The following is a 27,304-nucleotide window of genomic DNA, read 5'->3' on the forward strand; positions in this document are numbered from 1 at the left end:
GACAGGAAATTAAGGTAAATTGACCCAACAGAAAAAAGATAATGAAAATTACTTGATGGGAATTTCTGGCCTTATCTGCCCTATCCAAAACTATAAATTGTATGGTTTTAGCTTCTTGTAATCTGCATATTGCCATTTAGACTGGGAGAGGGAGGGGCAGTACTGTAGATCAATCAGACTTTATTACATTGGAGGAGAGCTTACAGAGATGACATCATCAGTGAGCTGTTTGGCCCTTCACCATCCAATCACAGCCTTCACCAAGGTATATTGCTTTGACTGAAGGGGAGAGACGGTAATGTTTGTAATTTTGTATAGCGTCTGGCAGGGGTATCTGGATTGGACAACTGGCTTTTGCAGGTAAGACAGTTCTTAAAGTGATACTAAAGTCTAAATTTGTCTTTCTTTAAAAATAATAAACAAGATATACCTACCTGCTCTGTGCAGTGGATTTGCACAGAGCATCCCAGATCCTCCTCTTCTCAGGTCCCTCGTTGGCACTCCAGGCCCCTCCCTCCTGCTGAGTGCCCCCAAAGCAAGCAGCGAGCTCCGTGACCGTGCCCGCGGGACCCCCGGACTCGATGTCTGCCAGTGTCTCGCGATCGGATCACAGAGCTGCAGAACGGGTAGAGGCAAGTGTAAACATGCATCTCCCTGTTCTGCCTAGTGACACTGTCACTGATTGTCTGTTCCCTCTCATCGGGAACAGCGATCAGTGACGTGTCACTCATAGCCACCCTCCCTAACAGTAAGAATCACTCCCTAGGGCACACTTAACGCCTTCAGCGCTACCTAGTGGTTAACCCCTTCACTGCCAGTGTCATTTTCACAGTAATCAGTGCATTTTTATAGCACTGATCGCTATAAAAATTACAATGGTCCCAAAAATGTGTCAAAAGTGTCTGATGTGTCCACCATGAAGTCGCAGTCATGATAAAAATCGCTGATCGCCGCCATTACTAGTAAAAAAAAGGCCATAAAATCTATTTTGTAGACGCTATGGGCCAGATTCAGAAAGATGCGCATATCTCATATGCGCTACGCTGCCGTAACTTAGTCAGGCGAGTAGTATATTCAGAAAGAACTTGCGCCCGAAGTTACGGCGGCGTAGCTTATATGGGCCGGTGTAAGCCCGCCTAATTCAAAGTAGGCTGGTAGGGGGCGTGTTGTATGCTAATGAATCGTGACCCACGTAAATGACGCGCCTTCCGAACAGCGAATGCGCGCGCATGCTTAGTATCACGTCGAATTTTGTCCCTAAGTTACGCCGGCTCAATGTTTAGTCGACGTGAACGTAACCTACGCCCATCCCCATTCACGGACGACTGTTCCGACGTCCATACCTAACATGACTTACCCCTGCTTTATGAGGGGTAAAGTTACGCCGGTCGGACGCCTTACGTAAACAGCGTATTTTAATACACGGGGCGCAACTACGTTCGTGAAACGGCGTATCTAGCTCATTCGCATATTTGACGCAGAAATCAACCGAAGCGTCACCTAGCGGCCAGCATAAATATGCACCTAAGATACGACGGCGTAAGAGACTTACGATTCAGACTTACGATGGCGTATCTGGAGATACGCCGTCGTAAGTCCTTTGTGAATCTGGGCCTATAACTTTTGCGCAAACCAATCAATATACGCTTGTTGCGATTTATTTTTTACCAAAAATATGTAGAAGAATACGTATCGGCCTCAACCGAGGAAAAAGTTTTTTTTTTTTATAGATTTCTTTGGGGATATTTATTATAGCAAAAAATATAGATTTTTTTTTCAAAATTGTCGCTCTATTTTTGTTTATTTATTTAAAAAATAAAAACCGCAAAGGGGATCAAATACCACCAAAAGAAAGCTCTATTTATGGGGAAAAAAAGGACATCAATTTTGTTTGGGAGCCACGTCGCCCTACCGCGTAAATGTCAATTAACCAATTAAGGACCAGCTCACGTACATATACGCTGGCACTTTAAAGATGAATATCTCGATAACGGCAGCAGCTGCTGCCACAACAGAGATATCCATCTTTACCGTGGCCGGTCCGGATTTGCCGCAAGATCGGCGCCGGGAGAGGGCTCCCCCTCCCGCACCGTCCGCCGCTTACTGGAGCTGTCAGTAGTGGCAGAGGCGACTGGGTCCTTCTCGCTGCTTGCCATGGATACGAGTGAAGGCAAGATGGCCCCCACCCGTCTCCATAGCATAGCAAGGCCGAAGCGACGTCAAAACGTCACTTCCGCCCATGCGTCTTAAAGGCACATTTTTTTGTTGTCATTTTTTAAATGAAAATTCATTTTTTATTGCATTTTAGTCTAAATATGAGATCTGAGGTCTTTTTGACCCCAGATCTCATATTTAAGAGGACCTGTCATGCTTTTTTCTATTACAAGGGATGTTTACATTCCTTGTAATAGGAATAAAAGTGACCCATTTTTTTTTAAAACAGCTGTTAAATAAATAAAATCAAGTAAAATAAATAAGAAAACAACATTTTTTTGGAAAGCGCCCCGTCCCGACAAGCTCGCGCGCAGAAGTGAACGCATATGTGAGTAGCGCCCGCATATGAAAACAGTGTTCAAACCGCACAAGTCGGGTATCGCCGCAATCGTTAGAGCGAGAGCAATAATTCTAGCCCTAGACCTCCTCTGTAACTCAAAAGGTGCAAACTATAGAATTTTTTAAACGTCGCCTATGGAGATTTTTAAGGGTAAAAGTTTGACGCCGTCCCACGAGCGGGTGCAATTTTGAAGCGTGACATGTTGGGTATCATTTTACTCGGCGTAACATTATCTTTCATAATATAAAAAAATTGGGCTAACTTTACTATTGTCTTATTTTTTAATTAAAAAAAGTGAATATTTTCCAAAAAAAGTGCGCTTGTAAGACCGCTGCGCAAATACGGTGTGACAAAAAGTATTGCAATGACCGCCATTTTATTTACTAGGGTGTTAGAAAAAAAATATATAATGTTTGGGGGTTCCAAGTAATTTTCTAGCAAAAAAAAAAAAATGTTTTATACTTGTAAACACTGAAAAACAGGCAAGGTCCCTAAGTGGTTAAAGCGACCCAGTGCTGAATCGCAAAAAATGCTCTGGTCTTTGGCCAGTGAAATGGTCCAGGGCCTAAGTGGTTAAATATCTAATTCAAATGTGTTTAGCCATCTGCCTTTACATTGACATTAATTTTCAAATTGTTCCATAAAGAAAACAGCAAGGTATATCAATTTCAATAGTGTCCCCGAACCGAGAATTTGTTCCATGGGTATAAAATTTTAATATTTTTGAAAGACAACAATGCAACCATTTTTTTTCTTTTTTAATACTGTCTGTAAGCAGTGAAAATAAAGCAGAGGACAGTTCTATATTAAACATTTTTTACGTTATTATTAGGGATATATTATAGGTATTTTACGTTAAATAGGTATTACATTTTTTATATCTGGATTTAAATAACATTTGAATCGCTTTAAAAGACGCCTACCCTTGAATGCACAATCTGTTCCGAGTTTTCTAAGCCTGAACTCTGCTCTTGTGATTCAGCACCGGGTCCTTTTCAGGGTGTCAGCAATTTAGCCATTCAAACCCCCAGAAATAGCTGCAAGTGGCGCAGTCACTCAGGGATCACCTAATCCATCGCTTGATGTTCTGTGACCCAAATAACCATGAACAGGGATGGTTGTCAGGAGAGAAAGAGCTTCTGCACTTATCTGCCTGGATTCACCGAAGGTCAGAAGACCTAAACAAGTGTTAGCAGCAAGATATTTTAACGTAAACAGGAGCATCCAAACACATTCATGAATCTGTACAGTGTCACATACGCAGAAATCTTAGCTCGATCCAGGACACACTGTTCCTCAGCTGAAACTGTTTTTGCATTCTACCTGGCAGGCTGCCTTAAAAAAAAACGTATTGTTGGTGTCCTGCTAGCCGCATCTTTGGAGCGGTATAGGAGCGGGGTGTTTACCGCTTCTATACCGCGCCTTCCCATTGAAATCAATGGGAAACCGTGGTAATACCGTGGTATTAACCCTTTTCCGGCCGCTAGCGGGGGTTAAAACCTCACCGCTAGCACCCGAATATCGCGGTAAATACAACGGTAAAGCGGCGCTAAAAATTGCGCGGCTATACCGTCACCGCACCTCCGCTGCCAATGTGAAAGCAGGCTAAATGTAATATACAGTTGGCCCCATGTCAGCTACTTATCCGAAAAGGTCACTGTATACCAACTTTAGTCAGCTGCCAAGGTCCAATCTTTTAATATTATTCTAAGGTGTGTGCTTTAAAGCTGGCCATACATTAGTAGAATTTCATAAAAAACTTGAATTTTCTGTAGGTTTGTTTGAATTTCTAATTGTTACCAGGTTTAAAAGGGGTTGTAAAGGTTTGTTTTTTATTTTCTAAATTGGTTCCTTTAAGCTATTGCATTGTTGGTTCACTTACCTTTTCCTTCGATTTCCCTTCTAAAGGCCTGTACACACGGTCTGACTTTTTGCCCACAAACTTCAAAATCTGCAGGTTTTCAAATTTGTCCGATCGTGTGTACGTTCCATCGGACAAAAAGTTCGGTCTGCAAACGGATAAACTTTTCGGCAACAAAAGTCCGATGATGCCTAGTCCGACCGTGTGTACAGCAAGCCATCAGACTTTTGTACAAAGTGCAAATACGCATGCTCAGAACCAATGTTAAAATCAACCAACTGTAGCGCCCCCTTCTTTTTAGTATGGGCACTACACTAAAGTTAGTGGGGAATGGGAGAGTTATTTTGCTCCCATTCATAATTTGTTAAATTTGGGCTGCTGTCATTCCTGAACTGTCCTGTAGGTCAGTCTGCGCTCCAGGGGTTCCGATCCCACCCCTGGGCGACAGTTGGCGCTAGAGGGGTTCTGGCAGAGCCGCTTTTCCCCAGCAGCCAATTAGAGGAGTTTTCCCTCGCGGGGCATGCTGGGGGAGAGTATATCTGTGGCAGACGCCATTTTTGTTGGTTCTTCGCCGGTTCCAGGTGCGGCACCCACCTTTAGGGTGTGCGCATCCAACGGGCCCCGGCGATATGGCCTACCAGGCCGGGGTCGCATGCTACGCGGAGCTCCATGTTGCTGAAAGGGGCCCCAGTGAATCTATTGAAGAGATCCCAAGCTATGTGCTGAACGGTGGGGGAAGGGCTCAAGGAGAACCCAGAGGCAGGTTATCTGAGGGGCTTGAACGAACCATCGGGGATCTGGTGACCGGGACATTGACAGGTACACTTCAACTGTCACCCAGTGACCCAAATCTAATCTACTGGGAGGATTCGCTCAATCCATTTAGCTCATCCAAGTACTAGGCCTGTGGCAGAGGTCCCTAGAGCCAGGCCTGTGTCAGAGGTCTGTTCCTCCCAGCAACCTTAAAGTGGCGCTTCGGCTGCCAGGCTCGTGGCAGGAGTCTGTCCGGAGGCACTTCACCCACTCTGGCTAGAGTGGCGACGAACCATATTTACTACTACTGAGAGCAGGATTGCTCTTTCTCATATCCAGGGCCGGACTGGCCCGATCTCCCGGTAGTCTGCCTGTCTGGCGGCCGGTTTCAGCTGCGGTGCTGCAGTGCTCCCTGTCACCTTTCTCCTGCTCCTGTGTATATTATCACGGAGCTGGCTGCTTGGGTCTGTGTAAGGCGTTGACGCTATGGCATGGTCCCGCCCCCCTAGACCTGCTCATGTGATAGTAGATAGAATCAGCGTACAGCCTATCAGATGAGCCGGTCTAGGGGGGGCGGGACCTTGCCACAGTGTCACCGACAAACACAGACCCAGGCAGCCAGCCAGCTCATTGATGATACACAGGTGCTCATGCCTGCTGCACAGTCCGCCCTATGTGCCCAATAGCAGGATCGGATTCAGCAGGGGGCTGCATACAGAGGAAATTAGCTTTCTATATTCCTCCATACAGCCGCTGAATGCTTGCAGGAGGGAGGGGAGGAGAATCAAGCATTCCGCGGCTGTATGGAGGAATACAGAAAGCTAATTTCCTCTATATGCAGCCCCCTGCTTCTCCTCCTATCCAGTTGTGCTTGAACTCCCCCCCCCAGTGTTCTCCTCCCCCACCACACTCTCCAGCCCCCCCACAGTTCTCACCACCCCTGTTCTTTCTGCCCCCCTGCTCTCCCCATCCTTCAACCACCATCCCAGTGCTCTCCACCGCTGTGCCCCCCCCCAGTACTCCCCCCAAGTGCTCTCCACCCATGTTCTCCCCCCAGTGCTCTCCACCCCTGTTCTCCCCCCCCCCAGTGCTCTCCACCCCTGTTCTCCCCCCCAGTGCTCTTCACCCCTATTCTCCCCCCAGTGCTCTCCACCCCTGTTCTCCCCCCCCCAGTGCTCTCCACCCCTGTTCTCCCCCCCAGTGCTCTCCACTCCTGTTCTCCCCCCCCAGTGCTCTTCACCCCTATTCTCCCCCCAGTGCTCTCCACCCCTGTTCTCCCCCCCCAGTGCTCTCCACCCCTGTGCTCTCCACCCCTGTTCTCCCCCCCCCAGTGCTCTTCACCCCTATTCTCCCCCCCAGTGCTCTCCACCCCTGTTCTCCCCCCCCAGTGCTCTCCACCCCTGTTCTCCCCCCCAGTGCTCTCTACCCCGGTCCCCCCCAGTGCTCTCCACCCCGGTCCCCCCCAGTGCTCTCCACCCCTGTTCTCTCCCCCCAGTGCTCTCCACCCCTGTTCTCCCCCCTAGTGCTCTCCACCCCTGTTCTCCCCCCCAGTGCTCTCCACCCCTGTTCTCCCCCTCAGTGCTCTCCACCCCTGTTCTGCCCCCCAGTGCTCTCCACCCCTGTCCCCCCAACTGCTCTCCACCCCTGTCCCCCCCAACTGCTCTCCACCCCTGTACCCCCCAGTGCTCTCCACCCCTGTACCCCCCCAGTGCTCTCCACCCCTGTACCCCCCCAGTGCTCTCCACCCCTGTTCCCTGCCCCCCAGTGCTCTCACCCCCTGTCCCCCCAGTGCTCTCCACCCCTGTCCCTCCCAGTGCTCTCCACCCCTGTCCCCCCCAGTGCTCTCCACCCCTGTCCCCCCCCAGTGCTCTCCACCCCTGTTCCCCCCCCAGTGCTCTTCCCCCTCAGTGCTCTCCACCCCTGTTCTGCCCCCCAGTACTCTCCACCCCTGCCCCCTAACTGCTCTCTACCCCTGTACCCCCCCCAGTGCTCCCCACCCCTGTACCCCCCCAGTGCTCTCCAACCCTGTTCCCTGCTCTCCACCCCTGTCCCCCCAGTGCTCTCCACCCCTGCCCATGTGCTCTCCACCCCTGTCCCCCCCCAGTGCTCCCCATCCCTGTTCTTTCTGCCCCCCAGTGCTCTTTACCCCCACACTCTTAGCCCCTTAGTGCTCTGCAGCCCCCCCTCCCAGCCTCCCGTGCTCTCCACTCCTGTTCTTTTTGGCTCCCCTCAATGCTCTTAAGCCCCCCCAGCGCTCTCCGCTCCCCACCTGTGTGATCTCCACTCCCCCCTGCTCTTTACCCCCACCCATGTGCTCTCCAACCCCGGCAGTGCTCTCCGCTCTCCCTTCTCTCCAGCTCCCACCCAGTGCTCTCACTTTCCCAGGACCAGAGGACAGACTGACTGGGGGCAGGAAATGAGGACGGCTGAAGGTCCACTCCATCTCACAGCAAACAGATCCTCTGGAAGGAGCACTGTCCCCATCCAAAACGAGAACAGACCTTGCCTGCTGATGGCGATCATGGATATCCTGCTGGCATGGAAGGTACCGTACCGAGCATCAACAACACACCTTCCCACAGACAGGGACTGCATACTGGGACATGGGGCATAGGAGGGGCTGAAATTATGGGCACAGTGAAGCTGCATTCGTGGGCACAGTGAGGCTGCATTCGTGGGCACAGCAAGACTGCATTCATGGACACAGTAAAGCTGCATTTGATTGGCACAGTGAGGCTGCAATGATGGGCACAGCAAGGCTGCAATGATGGACACAGCAAGGCTGCAAAGATAGGCACAGTGAAGCTGCAATGGTGGGCACAGTGAGGCTACAATGGTGGGCATAGTGAGGCTGCAATGATGGGCACAGTGAGGCTGCATTTGATGAGCACAGTGAGGCTGCATTTGATGAGCACAGTGAGGCTGCATTTGATGGTCACAGTGAGGATGCATTTGATGGGCACAGACTATAGGATAAAACCAGAGCCACCGAGCTGGAGCCGATTGACTGAGCCCTGCACGGTGCACCTGAGAGGAGGTCAGTGACAGCACCGCTAGGCCAGTCTGAGAGGGGTCACTGATATAAGGGGGAAGTAAATACGATAATGTAAGGTGGGCACTGATATAAAGGTTTCCCCCCTATAACAGTAACCTACCCCCCTTACCTTAGTGTATTCTTTCTGCGGAAGTTGTCCGCTCCCCCCCCCCCCCGTTCTGAGTTCCTGGGGTCCCCCTTGATGATTGACCACTTTTACCACTTTTAACTGGAATTTGCTTTTACTCATTTTTTAACAGACTCATTACACTATTCCGTCTGTCTACCTTGCAGACATTAATTTTAGGCAACATGTTTTTTCCTTTACAACTCGTTTAAGGCTGGGTTCACAGTTATGGAAATTGAATGCGGGTATCACCACATCCAATTTGCATGATAGGAGACGATGACCAGCTCTCTATGGAGCCAGTTCACATATTTCTGGGCTGGCTGCGGAGCAGACTGCACAAGGCTCCTATGCGTCTTAGACTCCATTTCAGGTCCGAATTCAGGCGTAAACTTGGGCCTGATTCATCTACTACGTCCATCCAAAACATAAAGAAATTGCCTTTAGTTATACTTAAAGTTAAAGCGGGAGTTCCGCGGGAAAACGTTTTTTTTTAAAGAAGTTTTTGTAACACTGATGGTACAACGAAAATTGTACTCACCAGTCTCCTACTTGCAGCCGCTACCAAGACGATTTCCCCCAAAAGAATATCTTATAAAAATCGATGATGGACATTGCCATCTTGACTGCGGGCACTCTGAAGCCCTCCTGAAGCCCTTCCGGGATGCGGTGAATGTATCAGGCGCACGCACAGTGTGACGGCGAGCAGCGCCGTCAACACTGCGCCGTTGCTAGGACAACGGCGGGCAGCGTCCTGAAAAGGACACTCCCCGCTGTGACTAGCAGACAAGTTACTAGTCACGTGACCCGCGAGATATCGCGGGATTTTCTAACACGGCGCGTCTCCTGGGATTCTCAGGACTAACTCCCAGGAGACATAGCGCTGGTGGGGGATTGAAAGCCACGCCCACTCCCGCTTGGAAAAGTGAGTGACAGCACACTAAAGGCCCTCGTTCAAAGGTAAGGAGGCCGATTAAAAAAAAACAAAAAACGGATGCAGAGCGTACTGTGGAAGCTGGTTTGAAACAGGAAAAGTTGCCAATTAGGGTGAACCACCGCTTTAAGTCTCTCATAATGTGCTAGCAGTAGCTCTCCAGCCAACCCTCTGTGTACTATGAATAGATTCATGCATTGCATGAATCTATCAATGGCCGCTGTAGACAGCCTCTATTCAGGTGTCTGGCACCTTTTTTTGGGTGTCGGGCGTCTGAATTATAGCGGCTATAGGCTCTACTAGGCGTCAAAAAAGGTGACCTGCGAGCGTAGTCCATTGCGCTCGCAGTGCACCCAGGTGTGTTAGAAAAGCAAATTAATATTTTCTTTGCACACACAGAACCGCCTCTCAGCCAATCAGGAGTCCCGGATGTAATTCCGGACACCTGATTGGCTGAAGGCACAGGCGCTCCCATTGGTGCCAAGGAATACAGGAAGAAGAAACGCACGGTGGAGTCAGAGGACACAGAGGAGACATCGCCTTGCTACCGTCGCACAGCTCGCCGCCTGTCCCACCACCATGATGGGGTAAGTGCCAGACAGTGGGTGGGCGGGGAGGCACAGTGGCTGCATATTATGGGCACACAGACTGCATATAAAGGACACAGTAGGCTGCATATGATGGGCACATTGACGGCATTTGATGAGCACAGAGGCTGCATATTATGGGCACAGTTGGATGCATATGATGGGCAAAGTGGCTGCATTTGCTGGGCACAGAGTCTGCAAATGATGGGCACAGTTGGCTGCATATGATGGACACAGTTGGCTGCATATAATGGGTATAGTTGGCTGCATATGATGGGCACAGTGGCTGCAATTGATGGCACAGTGAGGCTACAATTGATGTTTTTGTTTCTGTATTTTTCAGTTTGTTTGCGTCCCCCCAAAAATTTTGAGCACCAGCCGCCACTGTGTGCTAGTATGCGATGCATGTCCTCACTGGTCCCTGCTGTCTTCTGGGACCTGTGTGTCTCCCAGAAGACAGCAGGGGAGGGGGACGGCCAGACATGGCATAGATTGCCACAGAGCCTGCAGTGATCTATGCCCGGAAGTGGGAGCAAATACCTGGATTAGACAGGTATCTGCTCCCCCCTGAAAGGTGCCAAATGTAACACCGGAGGGGGGAGGAATATGAAAAGCGGACTTTACATTTTTGGGTGGAACTCCACTTTATTGCATTCTATGCATTAAAGTGTTACTAGACCTACAACAGTAAAATCAGTCTGCAGCTTCCCCCTTAGCCCCCCTCCCTTTCAATCACAGCCAGTGAGTCAATGAGAAGAGAGTGGGGGTAAGCCAAGCCATGTTCTGTGTGTGAATGGACACACAGGGCATGGCTCAGGAATGAGCCTGCTTGAGTACCCTCATAGCAAGGGGCCTGCTATTGGGGGCCCTTGGCAGAGGGGAGGAGCCTGGACCGCTGGCGAGGGATCCAAAAAGAGGAGGATCAAAACTGCTCTGTGCAAAACTATTGCACAGTGAGGGAAAGTATAACTTGTGCCACATGGCAGAAACACTGGCCTATATATTATCAATGCTTTTCTGCAGTGTCTTTTTTTTTTATGTAAAGCAAGTCATTATAACATGTTTGTTATGTTATTTGTTTTTCCCTTTAGAATCAATTTACAAAACATCTCTATTACAGGCATGGTGTCACAATAAGGTCCCAAATATACCTTTAGTTTAAATTGTCTGTTCCTGCGGAGAGCCCATCAAAGATCCCACAGTGCCATAATCTACATTCTGAAAGTCAATGCACAGACACGTCACATAATGCAGTACTTTGGTAACCCATGAAAATGACTACACAGTGCCACGTGGCACAAAAGTGGGCCTTCTATATTCTTTGGGCTGGATTCAGGTAGAATTGCGCATTTTTTACGGAGGTGCAGGGCAATTTAAATGATCCCGTAGGGGGCGGGAATCATTTAAATTAGGCGCGTTCCCGCGCCGATCGTAGAGCGCATGCTCCGTCGGGAAACTTTCCCGACGTGCATTGCGGCAAATGACGTCGCAAGGACGTCATTTGCATTTAAAGTTAACGTGAATGGCGTCCAGCGCCATTCACGATTCACTTACGCAAACTACGTAAATTCCAAATTTCGCGACGCGGGAACGACGGGTATACGTAACATTGGCTGCCCCTGCTAATAGCAGGGGCAGCCTTGCGCAAAAACCGCCGTACGTAAACAACGTAAATTGCGTACGCAGGGCTCGCGCAACGTTGTGAATCGGCGTTAGTATGCAATTTGCATACTATACGCTGAGCACAACGGGAACGCCACCTAGCGGCCATCGCAAGAATGCAGCCTAAGATATGCGGGCATAAGAGCCTTATGCCGCGCATATCTTAGGCTGCAGTCGGCATAACGAGGTTCCTGATTTAGGAGCATTCGTTACGCCGGGGCAAGTAAGCAATTGCGCTGTGTAACCTATGGTTACACAGGCGCAATTGCTTCTTGAATCCAGGCCTTTGTGTTTTGCGTAGTGTCTTTTTTCTGATGTTGACCAATGTATGTCTATTTAACATGAAAAAGTATCCTTTACATTAATATTAAAGCATATGTAAACCTCCCCCCTAAAAATACTGTGTTCCTATTGCGTCAGGTTTTATTCTGTACTTGCAAAAATAGACTTAAAAATAATACTGCAGTCACCCTTGCTAAGGACTTGTAAGCTGCAATATATTACTCCACTGCAGTTAAAGGGGTTGTAAAGGTAAAAAGCTTTTAGCCAATATGTGATCTCTGTGCTATATAGATAGTCAATATAGTTGTTATTTCTGCTTAAAATATTTAGTTACCTGTTAAATAAGTATGCTATTTCTCAACTTCCTCGTTTCCTCTCTTGATTCTCTCTTCAACTTCCGGGTTTAGGAGCGCGTTCGCTAAAGCTACGTCACGGCATCAAAGGAAACTACCATTCCCTTGAGGCTTAGTGGCATCGCGCATGCGCAGTGCTGCTTTTCCGCCCTGTCACATAACTCTCAATGCAGAAAATGAGGGGGCGGAGTTAAGGCGGGCTGTGCTGCTTAGATGGTCATTCAGTACAATAACAAGGCATGGGAGGCGGAGCTACAGCGTCTTGGACACACCCACGGATCCTCTGCCTCCTGTGCCTGTGAACATACACAGCATTTTCCCACAGGGATGTAGTTCCAAGGGAGGGGGAGAGCACGCTGACTAACCTCCAGCCAGAATGGCTCGGATGATGGGGGCAAGATTACTGAGAAGGAACAGGAAGTAGGAAATTCAGACAAAGAAAAAAAACATTTTGAAGGGAAATCGAAGGAAAAAGGTAAGTAAACCAACAACAATGTACTGGCTTAAAGGAACTCAATTAGAAAAAAAAAAAAAAAAACCTTTACAACCCCTTTAAGGCAACAAAGTTTGGTCAAAGAATGGTCACTGAGTGGGAAGAGAACATCAAAATACTGAAGAAGTGATCCTTGAGCTCCACCCTCCTATCAGATAGTTCCTTCTATACTGTAGTAAAGTTGGATTGGATTTAAAGTAAATATGTACAGTATATGCCATGCCTCCCAATTCCAGTGGAAGCTGGAAATCACTGAAGTGGGCACCACTATTACGTTGATTATCCAGGTCCCAGGTACTGAAGAAGTGATCCTTGAGCTCCACCCTCCTATCAGATAGTTCCTTCTATACTGTAGTAAAGTTGGATTGTATTTAAAGTAAATATGTACAGTATATGCCATGCCTGCCAATTCCAGTGGAAGCTGGAAATCACTGAAGTGGGCACCACTATTACGTTGATTATCCAGGTCCCAGGCCAAGCAGCTTAGTGAACACAAGAGATTGACTCGCTCAGCATGGGCACCATTCACAGAACACTTTGCTTTTTTTTTCAATGACTGCAAAGCATTCTTTGATTGGATAAAGTAGAGATTGTGATGCCACTGACCCTCTTCTTCTCCACCTCATCCAATCAGAGAACACTTTGCATTCATTGAGCAAATGAAAAGTGTTCCCTGGGTGGTAACTTTGCAGTGTGAGCAACTTCCTGTGTTTAGTGAGCAGCAAAGCAGCCACTTGGCACAGGACCTAGAAGCCAGTGGCAATCACTGTGGGAGCCAGTGGCTTCTACGAAGTTTAGCCAGGTATTGCACATGCATACTTACATTGTAACTATGGTTCAGTTAAATATGCAAAAATAACTATACCTGGAGTTAAAGTGGAGTTCCACGCAAAAATGGAACGTCCACTTTTTGGAACCCTCCCCCCCTCCGGTGTCCCATTTAGCACCTTTCAGGGGGGGAGCAGATACCTGTCTAAAACAGGTATTTGCTCCCACTTCCTGGCATAGATCACCTTGGTTATCTACGTCACTTTCGGCGCCTACTCTGTTCCCCCGCTGTCTTCTGGGCGACACACAGCTCCCAGAACACAGGGGGAATCAGTGAAGACGCGCAGCACAATTTGTGCATACGCAGTAGGGAAGCGGGATGTGAAGCCGCAAAGCTTAATTTCCAGATTCCTTCACCGAGAAGGGCAAAGGGGGCAGCCAAGAGCCGAGCGGTTGCTCAGCCTCGGCTGCCAACATCGTGGGCACCATGGACAGGTAAGTGCACATATATTAAAAGTCAGCAGCTGCTGAATTTGTAGCTACTGGCTTTTAATATTTTTTTTAAGTGGGACCTCCGCTTTAAGCTTTAAAGACGAAGTAAACCCCGACGGGTTTTACTTCCACTCATTTGCTCTGTGCAAACCCTGCAAATGAAAAGCATAATGGGCAAGTATGCATCCTTCCGGGTCCGTGGACTCCGGCTCTGAGTGGCCGGAGCCACGTGATGTCACTCCTACGCATGCACACTGGAGAGGTCAGTAACCGCACATGCTAGGGAAGAAATGGCACAGAGGTCCATTCCTTCCCAGCGCATGCGCCGATTACATCATACACAACGAGTGAAATATCTCAGAAACAGTGCACGTTTAGGAGACATTTCCACTACCTATAGGTAAGCCTTATTCTAGGCTTACCTATAGGTAAAAGTCAGCAGGGAGGGTATACAGCCACTTTAAAGTGGTAGTAAACTCTGTACTACCACTTTTACCTACAGGTAAGCCTATAATAAGGCTTACCTGTAGGTAAAAAGAATATCTCCTAAACCTGTACAGTTTAGGAGATATTCCCCTCGCAATGTGCCGCTGATTGCAGCCGCCGGACCTTGCCGGAAAGAAGTCTCCTGCACGCAAGCGCGGGAGTGACATCGCCGCTCCAGTCAATCATAGCGCTGGAGCGGCAATACCTGGAAGACACGACGAGGCAAGGTGACATCTCCCTCGGCATGGACCAGGTAAGTTCCCCACGCCTTGTTCCAAGGAAAGTATTTCATAATGAGCTAGTATGCGGTGCATACTAGCTCATTATGCCTTTTGCCTTTCAGGTAGGTAAAAAAAAAAAGGGGGGTTTACTACCGCTTTAAGTGTTGTCACTTTTTACCCAAGCCTGCTATGCAGAGAATTGCAGAAGTCCAATATAAAGACACACTGAAAGTATAACTAAAGGCAAAACTTTTGATTTAAGTTTTGGATAGAGAGGAGAGGGATTAGAAACCTTGTCAGTTTTTACTGCCGTCTGTGCCCCTATTAACCACTTGCCGACTGCACCATAGCATATTTACTGCTACAGGGTGGCCATGCTGTGTAGAATCACGTATATATAGGTGATTCTGAACTTCCGGTTTTTGGGCGCGAGTGTGCGCCGGCGGTGGCTTGCTCCCGCTGTGATTTTACACAGCGAGAGCTTATCAGCGGGTCCTGCAGACCCGAAGTCCGCTGGCACCCGCTGATTGTTCGGTACACTGAATAACAGTCTGCCTATGTAAACATTAATTCTGTCAGTACAGAAGGCAGTGATCCTGTGTTTCCATAAAGCAGAAACACCAATCCAGGCCTTACACTAGTAAAAGCACCTCCCCCACTGCACTGAAACATTAGCTAGAAACACAGTTAACAATTTGATCGTACCTGATGTTAAACCCTTCCCTGCCAGTGTCATTAGTACAGTGACAGCGCATATTTTTTAGCACTGTTCACTTTAATAATGTCACTGGTCCCCAAAAAAGTGTCAGTTCGGTGTCTGATTTGTCCGCCGCAATATCGCAGTCCTGCTAAAAGTTACTGATCACTGCCATTACTAGTAAAATAAAAATAAATAAATAAATGAAAATATCCCATAGTTTGTAGACGCTATAACTTTTGCGCAAATTAATCAATATACGCTTATTGGGATTTTTTTTAACCAAAAATATGTAGCAGAATACATATTGGCCTAAATTGATGAAAACATTTAATTTTTTATATTTTTTTAATTGGATGTGTTTTAGAGCAGAAAGAAAAAAAATTTTTTAATAGCGCAAAACATAGAAAACACAGAGGTGATAAACAGAAAGCTCTATTTGTGGGGGGAAAAAAGGACATAAATTTTATTTGGGTACAATGTCACATGACCTCGCAATTGTTAGTTAAAGTAACGGCGGCGCCGTATCGCAAAAAAATGCCCTGGTCAGGAGGAGGGGGGTGCTAAACCTTCCGTAGATGAAGTGGAGGAAATGTACCCTCTCTTATTGTCCGGTTTACCATTATTACGTTTTGGGTTGTCCCGAAGATAGTAATCTTCCAATGGTGACACTAGTTCTGGTGATCTGGAGGTAACCAAGGGATTCCCTTAATTTGCTGGGATTTTCTCTCACTTCCTGTTTGGCTATGGGACAGGAAGTATAGGGAAATCTCCCTAATGGGAAACAGATGGCAAAATATAAACTGATAGGGGTTATGACCCTTCCTTACTCTATCCAAAATAAAAATAAAGTTTTGCCTATAATTCTACTTGAACTACTTAAAAAAAAATGCTAATAAGGCCATTTTTATTGCATACATAACTAGGTTAAAAGGGGATTACTACGAAGTCGGCCTAAACTTTTGTTATAATTCCACAGTGATTTGACTGTAAGTCAAAGCTGTTCTCCAAAACCACCAATCCAAAATAAAGAAAATGTCCACTGAGTGGGTTTAGGAAATCCCTTCATTCGTTATCTATGTTCCTTGTGATAAGAAAAGTATAAGATATGAGATAGACATATGACACAGATGTATTTTTTCTAATGTTTTTGGGTAATGATACAACTTCTATTTAGGTTTCTCCTACTGTTTGTGTCCCCATTAGGGACATTTCGCAATGCTTTCTAAATACTCTCATGATGAACAAAATACCTCCAAATAGCACTTTTTGTTGCAGCATGGATCCCCACTGAATTGAATTTGCTTACTTTCTGCCCTGGTGAAAGGATATGACAGACCATCTCCCCAACAGGGAAAACAGAACAGACATAAAAACGTATGCCTAGTACACACGACCGTTTTTTCCGGTGGGAAAAGGTCAGCCGGAAAAACCGAGAACCTGCTCGGTAACTTTTTCCCCCTACACACGACCGGATTTCCCGACAGGAAAACTGCCATGAGAGCTTTGGTCGGGAAACCCGGCCACGTCTATGCTCCACCGCAGTCTTTTCCCATAGGAAAACTGGCGGCTTAAAAATCGGCGGGAACCCCCGGCGGGAAAAAAGAGAGCTGGTTCTATTTTTTCCCCCAGCAGTTTTCCTGTTGGGAAAACTGCGATGGAGCATACACACAGCCGGAATTCCCGGCCAAAAGCTCTCATGGCAGTTTTGCCGACAGGAAAACCGGTCGTGTGTACGAGCCAAAGAACAAAAGATTTGTCTCGAATTCCAAACAATATGGAGGTCTGTCTTTTGGGTGTTATGGCTATTTGGTGGACTTGGACTGTACAATAGGGTGACCAGACATCCCCCGGGTTCCAGGAACAGTCCCTGGATTGAGGACACTGTCCCCGGACCGAGTCTGTCCCCGGTTTTGTCCCCGGATTGGATTTGAACAGGGGCTGGTACAATTTCAAAGACAGTGAGTGCAGAATAATAAAAAAAAATCTGAATTACACACCCCCACTCCGCTGCTTCTACTAGCTTTGCCTTAGGGGGGTGTATTTTTTCCCATTATCTGTGCCCCTTTCTGATGATCATGCGCTGGTCGAAGCAGAGGGAATATTTCTTCAGTTTCGGGCGCATGCCCATTCAGCTCAACTAGCATCTTCTTCTGCCTTCGCTCAAGTTCTTGCCAGCCGCCTGCCTGTTTATCTCCTTGCCTTCCCTGTTGGAGTGATCTTCCACCGCTCCCCACCCAGTAGTAGCTGGGGGCCCGGAGAGTAAGACTTGACAGGTTGTAAGGCGGGCGGCGGCAGCCATCACTAGTAAAAAAAAAATATGTCCCCGGATTTCATTTTAAAAATCTGGTCACCTTACTGTACAGCTTTGCACCAAATAAGTTCCAGATTGCTACCTTGCAATGATATGTGAGTGAATGCTCCAAGGGTATATGGAGACTATGCTGTCACTTATTGAGTTTCTTCCTTTAACCACTTAAAGGGTCACTAAAGGATTTTTTTTTTTAGCTAAATAGCTTCCTTTACCTTACTGCAGTACTGGTTTCATGACCTTATTGTTCGTTTTTGCTTTGAAGTTGCTGTAATTCTGCTGTGATCTCCACACTTCCTGGTTGTCTGGCTCCTTATAACTACAGTACTGGGAGCTTCTCACGGTGGTCTAAGCTGTCATTACTGTGTGTCTAAAACTTAACAGAACCAATCAGATTAATTTTAAAAACAAAACACTGCCCTGGATTTGTTTGTTTTTGTGCAAACCAATCAATAAACGCTTATTGTGATTTTCTACAAAAATACGTAGAAGAATACGTATCGGCCTAAGCTGAGGGAAGAAAAAACATTTTTTTTATACATTTTTTGGGGATATTTATTATAGAAAAAAGTTAAAAATATAGCATTTTTTTTAAATTATCGCTCTATTTTTGTTTATAGCGCAAAAAATAAAAACTGCAGAGGTGATCAAATACCACCAAAAGAAAGCTCTATTTGTGGGAAAAAAAGGACGTAAATTTTGTTCGGGAGCCACATCGCACAATTGTCAGTTAAAGCGACGCAGTGCCGAATCGCAAAAAGTGGACTGGTCTTTGACCAGCAAAATGGTCCGGGGGTAAACAGGTTTCACTATGATATATACATGGTGTTGATCACATGATCCCTTAGTTAGAACTGGGTCTAATAATTTAAACACAGGTCATTTATGCTGAACTCATGCCTCTTGGTGAAAGGCCAGAATCTCATCCATACACCAGGCAACTAATCTTTTTTTGTCCGTGTATTTATAGCACTGTACTCCCAGGAATTAAAGTGTCATTATTTTTCTCAGTATTACAGTACTGTTAAGCTGGTGAACAGTACTTGCTGTTACTTGTAGTTCCAACATAAATGTGGGCAGAGTGTATGCCTGACAGCCAATCTAACTGAATTTAAAGCGGAACTTCACTTTTTCAAACAACATTGACTATTTTTAATCTTCATGCTGTTAGCATTTCTGGTTTCCAAGCTTAACCACTTAAGACCCGGACCACAATGCAGCTAAAGGACTTTGCCCCTTTTTGCGATTCGGCACTGCGTCGCTTTAACTGACAATTGCGCGGTCGTGCGACGTGGCTCCCAAACAAAATTGGCGTCCTTTTTTCCCCACAAATAGAGCTTTCTTTTGGTGGTATTTGATCACCTCTGCGGTTTTGAAAAAAATTCTATATTTTTTACTTTTTGCTATAATAAATATCCCCCAAAAATATATAAAAAAAATTTCCTCAGTTTAGGCCGATACGTATTCTTCTACCTATTTTTGGTAAAAAAATCGCAATAAGCGTTTATCGGTTGGTTTGCACAAAATTTATAGCGTTTACAAAATAGGGGATAGTTTTATTGCATTTTTATGAATTTTTTTATCACTAATGGTGGCGATCAGTGATTCTTTTCATGACTGCGACATTATGGTGGACACTTCGGACAATTTTGACACATTTTTGGGACCATTGTCGTTTTCACAGCAAAAAATGCATTTAAAATGCATTGGGGCAGATTCAGGTACCTGCGTGCCTAGTTACGGCGGTGCAGCGTATTGTATTTACGCTACGCCGACGCAACTTACAGGAGCAAGTGCAGTATTCACAAAGCACTTGCCCCGTAAGTTGCGGCTGCGTAGCGTAAATGGGGCCGGCGTAAGCCCGCGTAATTCAAATGTGGAAGGGGGGTCGTGTTTTATGCTAATGTGTGATGACCTGACGTGTTTGACGTGTTTTACGAATGGTGCATGCGCTGTCCGTGTACATATCCCAGTGTGCATTGCTCTCAAGTACGCCGCAACGACCTATTGGTTTCGACGTGAACGTAAATTATGTCCAGCCCTATTTGCGAACGACTTACGCAAACGACGTAAAAAAATAAAATTTCGAAGCGGGAACGACGTCCATACTTAACATTGGCTGCGCCTCCTAATAGCAGGAGCAACGTTACGCCGAAAAAGCCTTACACAAACGACGTAAAAAACTACCGTCGGGCGCACGTACATTCGTGAATCGATGTAACTAGGTAATTTGCATATTCTACGCCGAAAACAACGGAAGCGCCCCTAGCGGTCAACGTAATATTGCACACAATTATACGCCGCCGCATTCAAGTTATGTCGGCAGAGGAAGCCTATTTTTTAAGCGTATCTGCCTTTGAGAATCGGCGTAACGATACGCCGGCGCAGATTTCAAATTAGCTACCTGAATCTGCCCCATTGTTTATTGTGAAAATGACAATTGCAGTTTAGGAGTTAACCACAGGGGGCGCTGATGGGGTTATGTGTGACCTCAAGTGTGTTTACAACTGTAGGGGGGTGTGGCTGTAGGTGTGATGTCATCGATTGTGTCCCCCTATAAAAGGGATCACACGATCGATGCTGCCGCCACAGTGAAGAACGGGGAAGCGGTGTTTACACACGGCTCTCCCCGTTCTTCACCCCGGGTACCGATCACAGGACTCCAGCGGCGATCGGGTCCGCGAGTCCCGCGGTCACAGAGCTTCAGACCGGGTCGTGGGAGCGCGCCCGCGACCCCACGTATATCGGCCGACGTATATCGGCGTGAAGGGGTCGTTAAGTGGTTAAAGTAATTGTAAAGGTAATTTATTTTTTTTACCTAAATAGCTTCCTTTACCTTATATTGCAGTCCTCCTTCACTTACCTCATCCTTCGATTTTGCTTTTAAATGTCCTTATTTCTTCTGAGAAATCCTCACTTTCTGTTCCTCTGTCTAAATACACACAGTAATGCGAGGCTTTCTCCCTGGTGTGGAGAAAGCCTCTTGAGGGGGGAGGGGGCGAGCAGGAGGGTCAGGACGCTCTCCACTTTGCAGATAGAGAAAGGAACTGTGTGTTAGTGGGCGTCCAGACACTCCTGCTCGCCCCCTCCCCCCTCAAGAGGCTTTCTCCACACCGGGGAGAAAGCCTTGCATTACTGTGTGGAGTTACAGCAGAAGAACAGGAAGTGAGGATTTCTCAGAAGAAATAAGGACATTTAAAGCAAAATCGAAGGATGAGGTAAGTGAAGGTAAGGTAAAGGAAGCTATTTAGGGAACATTTTTTTTACCTTTACAACCCCTTTAAGCAAGTGATGTCATAAATCCCATGAGTCTTCAGGTGGGGAGGAGGGGTTTTCTTAGTGAAGCCCACCTTGTTGTCTGCATGCATGAGCTAAGGGCAGGTGGATTCCTGGACGTAAATGCTACATTAATCATCTGCACTTACTCAAGATGGCAACAGCAATGCTAGCAAGTGTTTTGTTTTTCAAAGTGATTTCTCAGCAAAATAAAGCATGGAGACATGGATGGATGGATGGGTTGGCGTTGAACATTCAAAATAATTAAATTGGGTGTCCCTAGCTTAGATGATAAAGGTTGAGAGGAGATGTGGGAATGTGCCTTTCTACAGCTGGTTTCCGCAAGGGACAGATTGATTCAGTACAAACTCCTACGTAGGATCTACCTCATGCCTGAACGTTTACACAGAATATATCCCTCCATTCCTGCAGAGTGCTGGCGGTGTTCAGCGGACTCAGCAGACTTTATCCACATCTTTTGGCAATGTCCTCATATTCAAACTTTTTAGGAAGCAGTGGTCTCAGTAATACACTCTGTGACCACTATTTAGGTGCCCTGGACTGTGGAGATTTGTTTGCTGGGTTTGGTGGATACTCTGGCTCATCTTCGGGCCTCCAGGTCTCTGATAGGATTATTATTGTTCTATGCAAGGAAAATTATTCTTCTCCAGTGGAAATCTTCATCTACTCCAACCCTAACCTTATGGAAAAAAAAATTATGTTAATTTACCACTGGACAAGGCCACCTATTTAGCGAGAGGATGCCCTGAAAAGATTCCTCAAGGTTTGGGCCATTTGGGTAAAGGACCTGTCTACTAATACTGACCCTGAACCTGCTAATTAATGGACCTTACAAAGAAACAGGTGAACATGTATGTATAGTTGAACCCACGCCTAATCTGCATGTCTAAAGCCTCGTACACATGACTGGTTTTCCCGTTGGGAAAACTGCCATGAGAGCTTTTGGCCGGGAAAACCGTCCATGTGTATGCTCCATCGCAGTTTTTCCGACAGTTTTCCCATGGGAAACATTGCGGTGGAGCATACACACAGCTGGGATTCCCCATCAAAGCTCTCATGGCAGTTTTCCTGACGGGAAATTTGGTCGTGTGTATGGGAAAAATGTTAGAGCAGGTACTCGGTTTTCCCCTTGGTTTTCGCGGTGGACTTTTTACTGCCGGGAATCCTGTACGTGTGTACGAGGCTTAAGGGTTGTGACTTCCATCTTTGTTAATTGTTGCTTAACACTACCCCTGAGTAGCTGATACCTACAATATACCAACAATCTCAGGAATTACTGGAGCGCGTAGTCTTGTTCTAGTGCCAATAGCGGCACTACTGTTTTTCAGGGGTTGTGCTTAACCCCTTAGTTCCAGTGAAGGGAAGTCTTAAGGCGTCAGCATACCAAGACATTTTGGACAATTTCACGCTCCCAACTTTGTGGGAATAGTTTGGGGGTGGCCCCTTCCTTTTCCAACATGACTGAGTAGCAGTGCACAAAGCAAGGTCCATAAAGACACGGATGAGCGAGTTTGGGTTGGAGGAACTTGACTGGCCTGCACAGAGTCCTGACCTCAATTGGATAGGACACCTCTGGGATGAATTGAGTGGAGACTGCAAGCCAGGCCTTTTCATCCACATCACCTTACAAATGCACTTCTGGAAGAATGGTCAAACATTCCGATAGACACACTCCTAAACCTTGTGGACAGCCTTCCCAGAAGAGTTGAAGCTATTATAGCTGCAAAGGGTGGGCCAACTCAATATTGAACACTAATGCCACGTACACGGTCGTAATTTCCGATAACAAATGTTCGATGGGAGCTTTTTGTCGGAAATTACGACCGTGTGTAGGCTCCATGGGACATTTGCTTTTGGAATCTCCAGCAACAAAAATTTGAGAGCTGGTTCTCAAATTTTCCGACAACAAAGTCCGTTCTCGGAAATTCCAATTGTGTGTGTACAATTCCGATGCACAAAATTCCATGCATGCTCTGAATCAAGTACGAGACGGAAACGCTCGGTCTGGTAAAACTAGCGATCGTAATGGAGATAGCACATTCGTCACGGTGTTACAGACTGAAAAACACGAGGTTGAAAATCGCGAATCGTCTCTCACCAAACTTCTACTAACACGACTGGTATTGAACTTCCCTTTAATAGTACCGTCGTACGTCCCCGCGTTCGGAATTTCCAACATTTGTGCGGCCGTGTGTATACAAGACAAGTTTGAGCCAACATCTGTTGGAAAAAAAAATCCACAGGTTTGTTGTCGATCGTCTGTACGCGGCATAAGACTGGGATGCCATTAAAGTTCATGTGCGTGTAAAGACAGGTGCATAGTTGTGGCAACTATGCAGGTGTTCCAATACTTTTGGTAATATAGTGTACAGTATGTGACTTAATAAACTGCTAAAACATGTTTTGAAAAGCTGATGACTTCCTACTTTATGATTCTGATCTTGCATGGTGCCATTCATTGCAATCACTTCCAGCTTTTTGTGGTTATACTGGTCCAGCACAGCAAGGATTGTGTATGTCAGGCCAAGATTTGAAGCAATAAACACCTGACAAGGAGTTCACTTTTCCACTCTATACAAAGCTAAAAAAAAGTTTTGGCTTTAGACTTTATTTGAGACAAAACCCTGCATGGGTCTTGGACATTTTTTTTGTTACAGCAAGCATGAAATCATGTCACTCATGTCAGAACCTTGTCTCCAGTTAGAATACAGAATGATGAGCTCAGTGTCTATGACACTAAGAGACCACCTTCAAATTTCCAAGTGGTGGGGGGAATTCTCCAGGAACACAAGCTGCTCATAGGTGTATCATCTATGACCCTTGTTTCTATACTATTTAGTGGGTCTACTACCTAGAAAATACATGCCCTTATGGGATGTCAACTTCTGTAAAGAGCTCATCATGGTATAAATACAGAGTATTAAAGCATAACTTACCTAGAAGTAGATTTACAAGAACTTCTTGTCCAGCCAGTGTGTTGCTATTCCATAGACAAACCAGCGTGCCAACTATCCAAGAAAGACCATGGCTCGTTACTCCAATCAGCTTGACCATGGAGCGCGCACTTGCCCACGAAGATGTACTGTTGGCACAGACTCCAAGCCTTTTGGACATAGCTCTATCAATAGCCATGAGTGAATTCCATGCAATCCCTTTAAATGAGGGATTTAGCTGCATGCAGTCCTCTTCTGGTAGCGGTTGGCTTTGCCGTCTGTCTCGGCCACCTTCGCTGGAGTTTCCATATTGCCCACTCTGTTTCCTATTGTAGTTTCGGGCCTCCGGAGGTGATGTTGCTGGCTGGTTGAGAGAAATAAACTCCGGCCTGGCTAGGACATTATTCTTGTCCCTGGCTCTACTCCTTCGCTGAGGGGCTGGCATGGTTGCTATAGCCCAAAATCTCCAAACCAAGCTTTCTTGCAAAAGTTCAGGGCAAAAGAGTTGGGCAGTGCCCCTTGAAGGTTTTGTTGTATGTAAGTAAGCTAATGAACTTTTGCATGGATGAGAGCCGGCTGCTCTGAGCACACATCTCCTGAGTTATATTTAGTCAAGGAAGAATGCCTTCGATGTTTACTCCATACTCTGGCTGGGCCTGGCAGCCCCAGTCAGCTGCCTATCAGGAGCTCCCTGCCAACTGCGGCATCCAATAGGGAACAGAACGTTTTGGAAGGTAACATGAGGACTCTCATGGATGATGGTCTATTTAAACCTTGCAGTAATTCCCATGGAACATGAAGGATTCTGGGATCTGTAGTACTGTATGTGTCACCAGCTGTGCAATCACTAGAACAATATCAGCTGTTCACTTCACTTTACTACACCAACAAGATATATCAAAGCAGCACAACTCTGTCTTGTTTTAAAGGTGTTTTCGCCTTTCAAGAGTTATATACTGTATATTTTAACCACTTGACCACCAGGCACGTAAACCCCCTTAATGACCAGACCAATTTTCAGCTTTCGGTGCTCTCACATTTTGAATGACAATAACTCAGTCATACAACACTGTAACCAAAAGAAATTTTTGTCCTTTTTTTCCAACAAATAGAGCTTTCTTTTGGTGGTATTTGATCACCTCTGCGGTTTTATTTTTTTTTGCTATAAATGAAAAAAGAACGAAAATTTTGTAAAAAAAATGAATTTTTCTTCATTTCTATTATAAAATTTAGCAAAAAGGTAATTTTTCTTCATAAATTTGGCCTAAAATGTATACTGCTACATATCTTTGGTAAAACAAAAAATAATAATTTGGTTATTATTTAGTCTGGGTTAAAGTTATAGGGCCAGATTCTCAGAGCAAGTATGCCGGCGTATCTACTGATACACCGGCGTACTTTCAAATTTGCCATGTCGTATCTTTAGTTTGAATCCTCAAACCAAGATACGACTGCTTCTGGCTTCGATCCGACAGGCTTACGGCTTCGTACGCCTTCGGATCGTAGGTGCACTACTTCGGCACCCGCTGGGTGGAGTTTGCGTTGTTTTCCGCGTCAGGTATGCTAATTAGCTTTTTCCGTCGATCCACAAAGGTACACGCGGCCGTCGCATTCTCTTACGTCATCGCTAGTCGGCTTTTCCCGGCGTATAGTTAAAGCTGCTATTTAGTGGCATATAGATAGACTTGCCATGTTAAAGTATGGCCGTCGTTCCCGCGTCGAATTTTTAAAAAAATGTTTGCGTAAGTCGTCCGTGAATATGAAAGGACGTAACTCACGTCGAAGTTCAAAAGATGACGTCGGTGCGACGTCATTTGGCGCAAAGCACGGCGGGAAATTTCAAAACGGAACATGCGCAGTTCAATCGGCGTGGGGACGCGCTTCATTTAAATTAATAACGCCCCCTACCTGCCCAATTTGAAATACGCGCCGAGAAATACACTACGCCGCCGTAACTTATGGCACAAAATCTTTCTGGATTCGAAATTCCGCCAGGTAAGATACGGCGGCCCATAGGGTCTACAAGCTATGGTACCAATTACTGAAAATTTATCAATTTGATCACACCAAGTACTGACAGCCTCTCTCGTTTCTTGAGACCCTAACATGCCAGAAAAGTACAAATACCCCCCAAATGACCCCTTTTTGGAAAGAAGACATTCCAAGGTATTTAGAAAGAGGCATGGTGAGTTTTTTGAAGTTGTAATTTTTTTCTCACAATTCTTTGCAAAATCAAGATTTTTTTCCCCACAAAATGTTCATATTAGCAGTTATTTCTCACACACAGCATATGCATACCACAAATTACACCCCAAAACACATCCTGCTATTCCTCCAGAGTATGGCGATACCACATGTGTGAGACTTTTACATAGCGTGGCCACATAGAGAGGCCCAACATGCAGGGAGCACCATCAGGCGTTCTGGAACACCCAGACCAATTCTGACATTCCTCTCCTACATGAAAAAATCATAATTTATTTGCTAGAAAATTACATAGAACCCCAAAACATTATATATGCTTTTTTAGCAAAGACCCTAGAGAATACAATGGCGGTCGTTGCAACTTTTTATCGTGCACAGTATTTTCGCAGCAATTTTTCGAACGCGTTTTTTTTGGAAATACAACGGTTTTGTGCTTTAAAAAAAAAAAACCTTAAAGTTAGCCCAATGTTTTTGCATAATATGAAAGATGAAGTTACGCCGAGTCAATAGATACCCAACATGTCATCCTTCAAAATTGCACACGCTTGTGGAATGGCGCCAAACTTCGCTACTTAAAAATCCCCATAGGTGACGCTTTAAATATTTTTACTGGTTACATCTTTTTAGTTGGAGAAGAGGTCTAGGGCCAAAACTATTGCTCTCGCTCTAACATTCGCAGCGATACCTCACATGTGTGGTTTGAACACCGTTTTCATATGTGGGCGGGACTTACGAGTGCGGTCGCTTCTGTATACGAGGACACGGGAACAGGGGCGCTTTAAAAATTTTTTTTTTTTTTATTGTTCATTTTACTTTAGTTTGACAAGTTTTTCCCCAAAAATAATGTTTTGATCACTTTTATTCCTATTACAAGGAATGTAAACATCCCTTGTAATAGGAATATAGCATGACAGGTCCTCTTTACAGTGAGATATGGGGTCAATAAGACCCCACATCTCACCTCTAGGCTGGGAAGCCTGGAAAAAAAAAAAAAAACGATCCTGGCTTCGATCGTAGCGGTGAGTCTGAGGAAGCACCGGAGGGCGAAGGGAGGGGGGACGTCCCCTTTCGCCTCCCGTAAGAACAATTGAGAGGTGGAACAGCCGCCATGATCGTTCTTACGGTGTAGGGAATCGCTGACTGAAAAAGAGGATATCTGAATGATGCCTGTAGCTGCAGGCATTCTGACATTTTGAACAGCCATGACCCCGGCCGACGTGCCGCTCCCCGCAGACGATCCATTACAGGGCATTG

General features: G+C 46.1%; 1 protein-coding gene across 1 annotated transcript in view; it reads right to left on the reverse strand.

Annotated features, from left to right (window-relative positions):
* The window catches only part of PLPP7 (phospholipid phosphatase 7 (inactive)), a 45,557-nt gene extending 21,012 nt beyond the window's left edge, over window positions 1-24,545 (reverse strand). The window contains exon 1 of the mRNA XM_040324616.1: window positions 23,849-24,545. Within this exon, the coding sequence (XP_040180550.1) occupies window positions 23,849-24,290 (442 nt within the window). The 5' untranslated portion in view covers window positions 24,291-24,545. The remainder of the gene's footprint in view (window positions 1-23,848) is intronic.
* Window positions 24,546-27,304: the final 2,759 nt, after the last annotated feature.

The sequence above is a fragment of the Rana temporaria genome, chromosome 9, assembly GCF_905171775.1.
Source record: "Rana temporaria chromosome 9, aRanTem1.1, whole genome shotgun sequence".
In the NCBI taxonomy this organism is placed as follows: domain Eukaryota; kingdom Metazoa; phylum Chordata; class Amphibia; order Anura; family Ranidae; genus Rana; species Rana temporaria.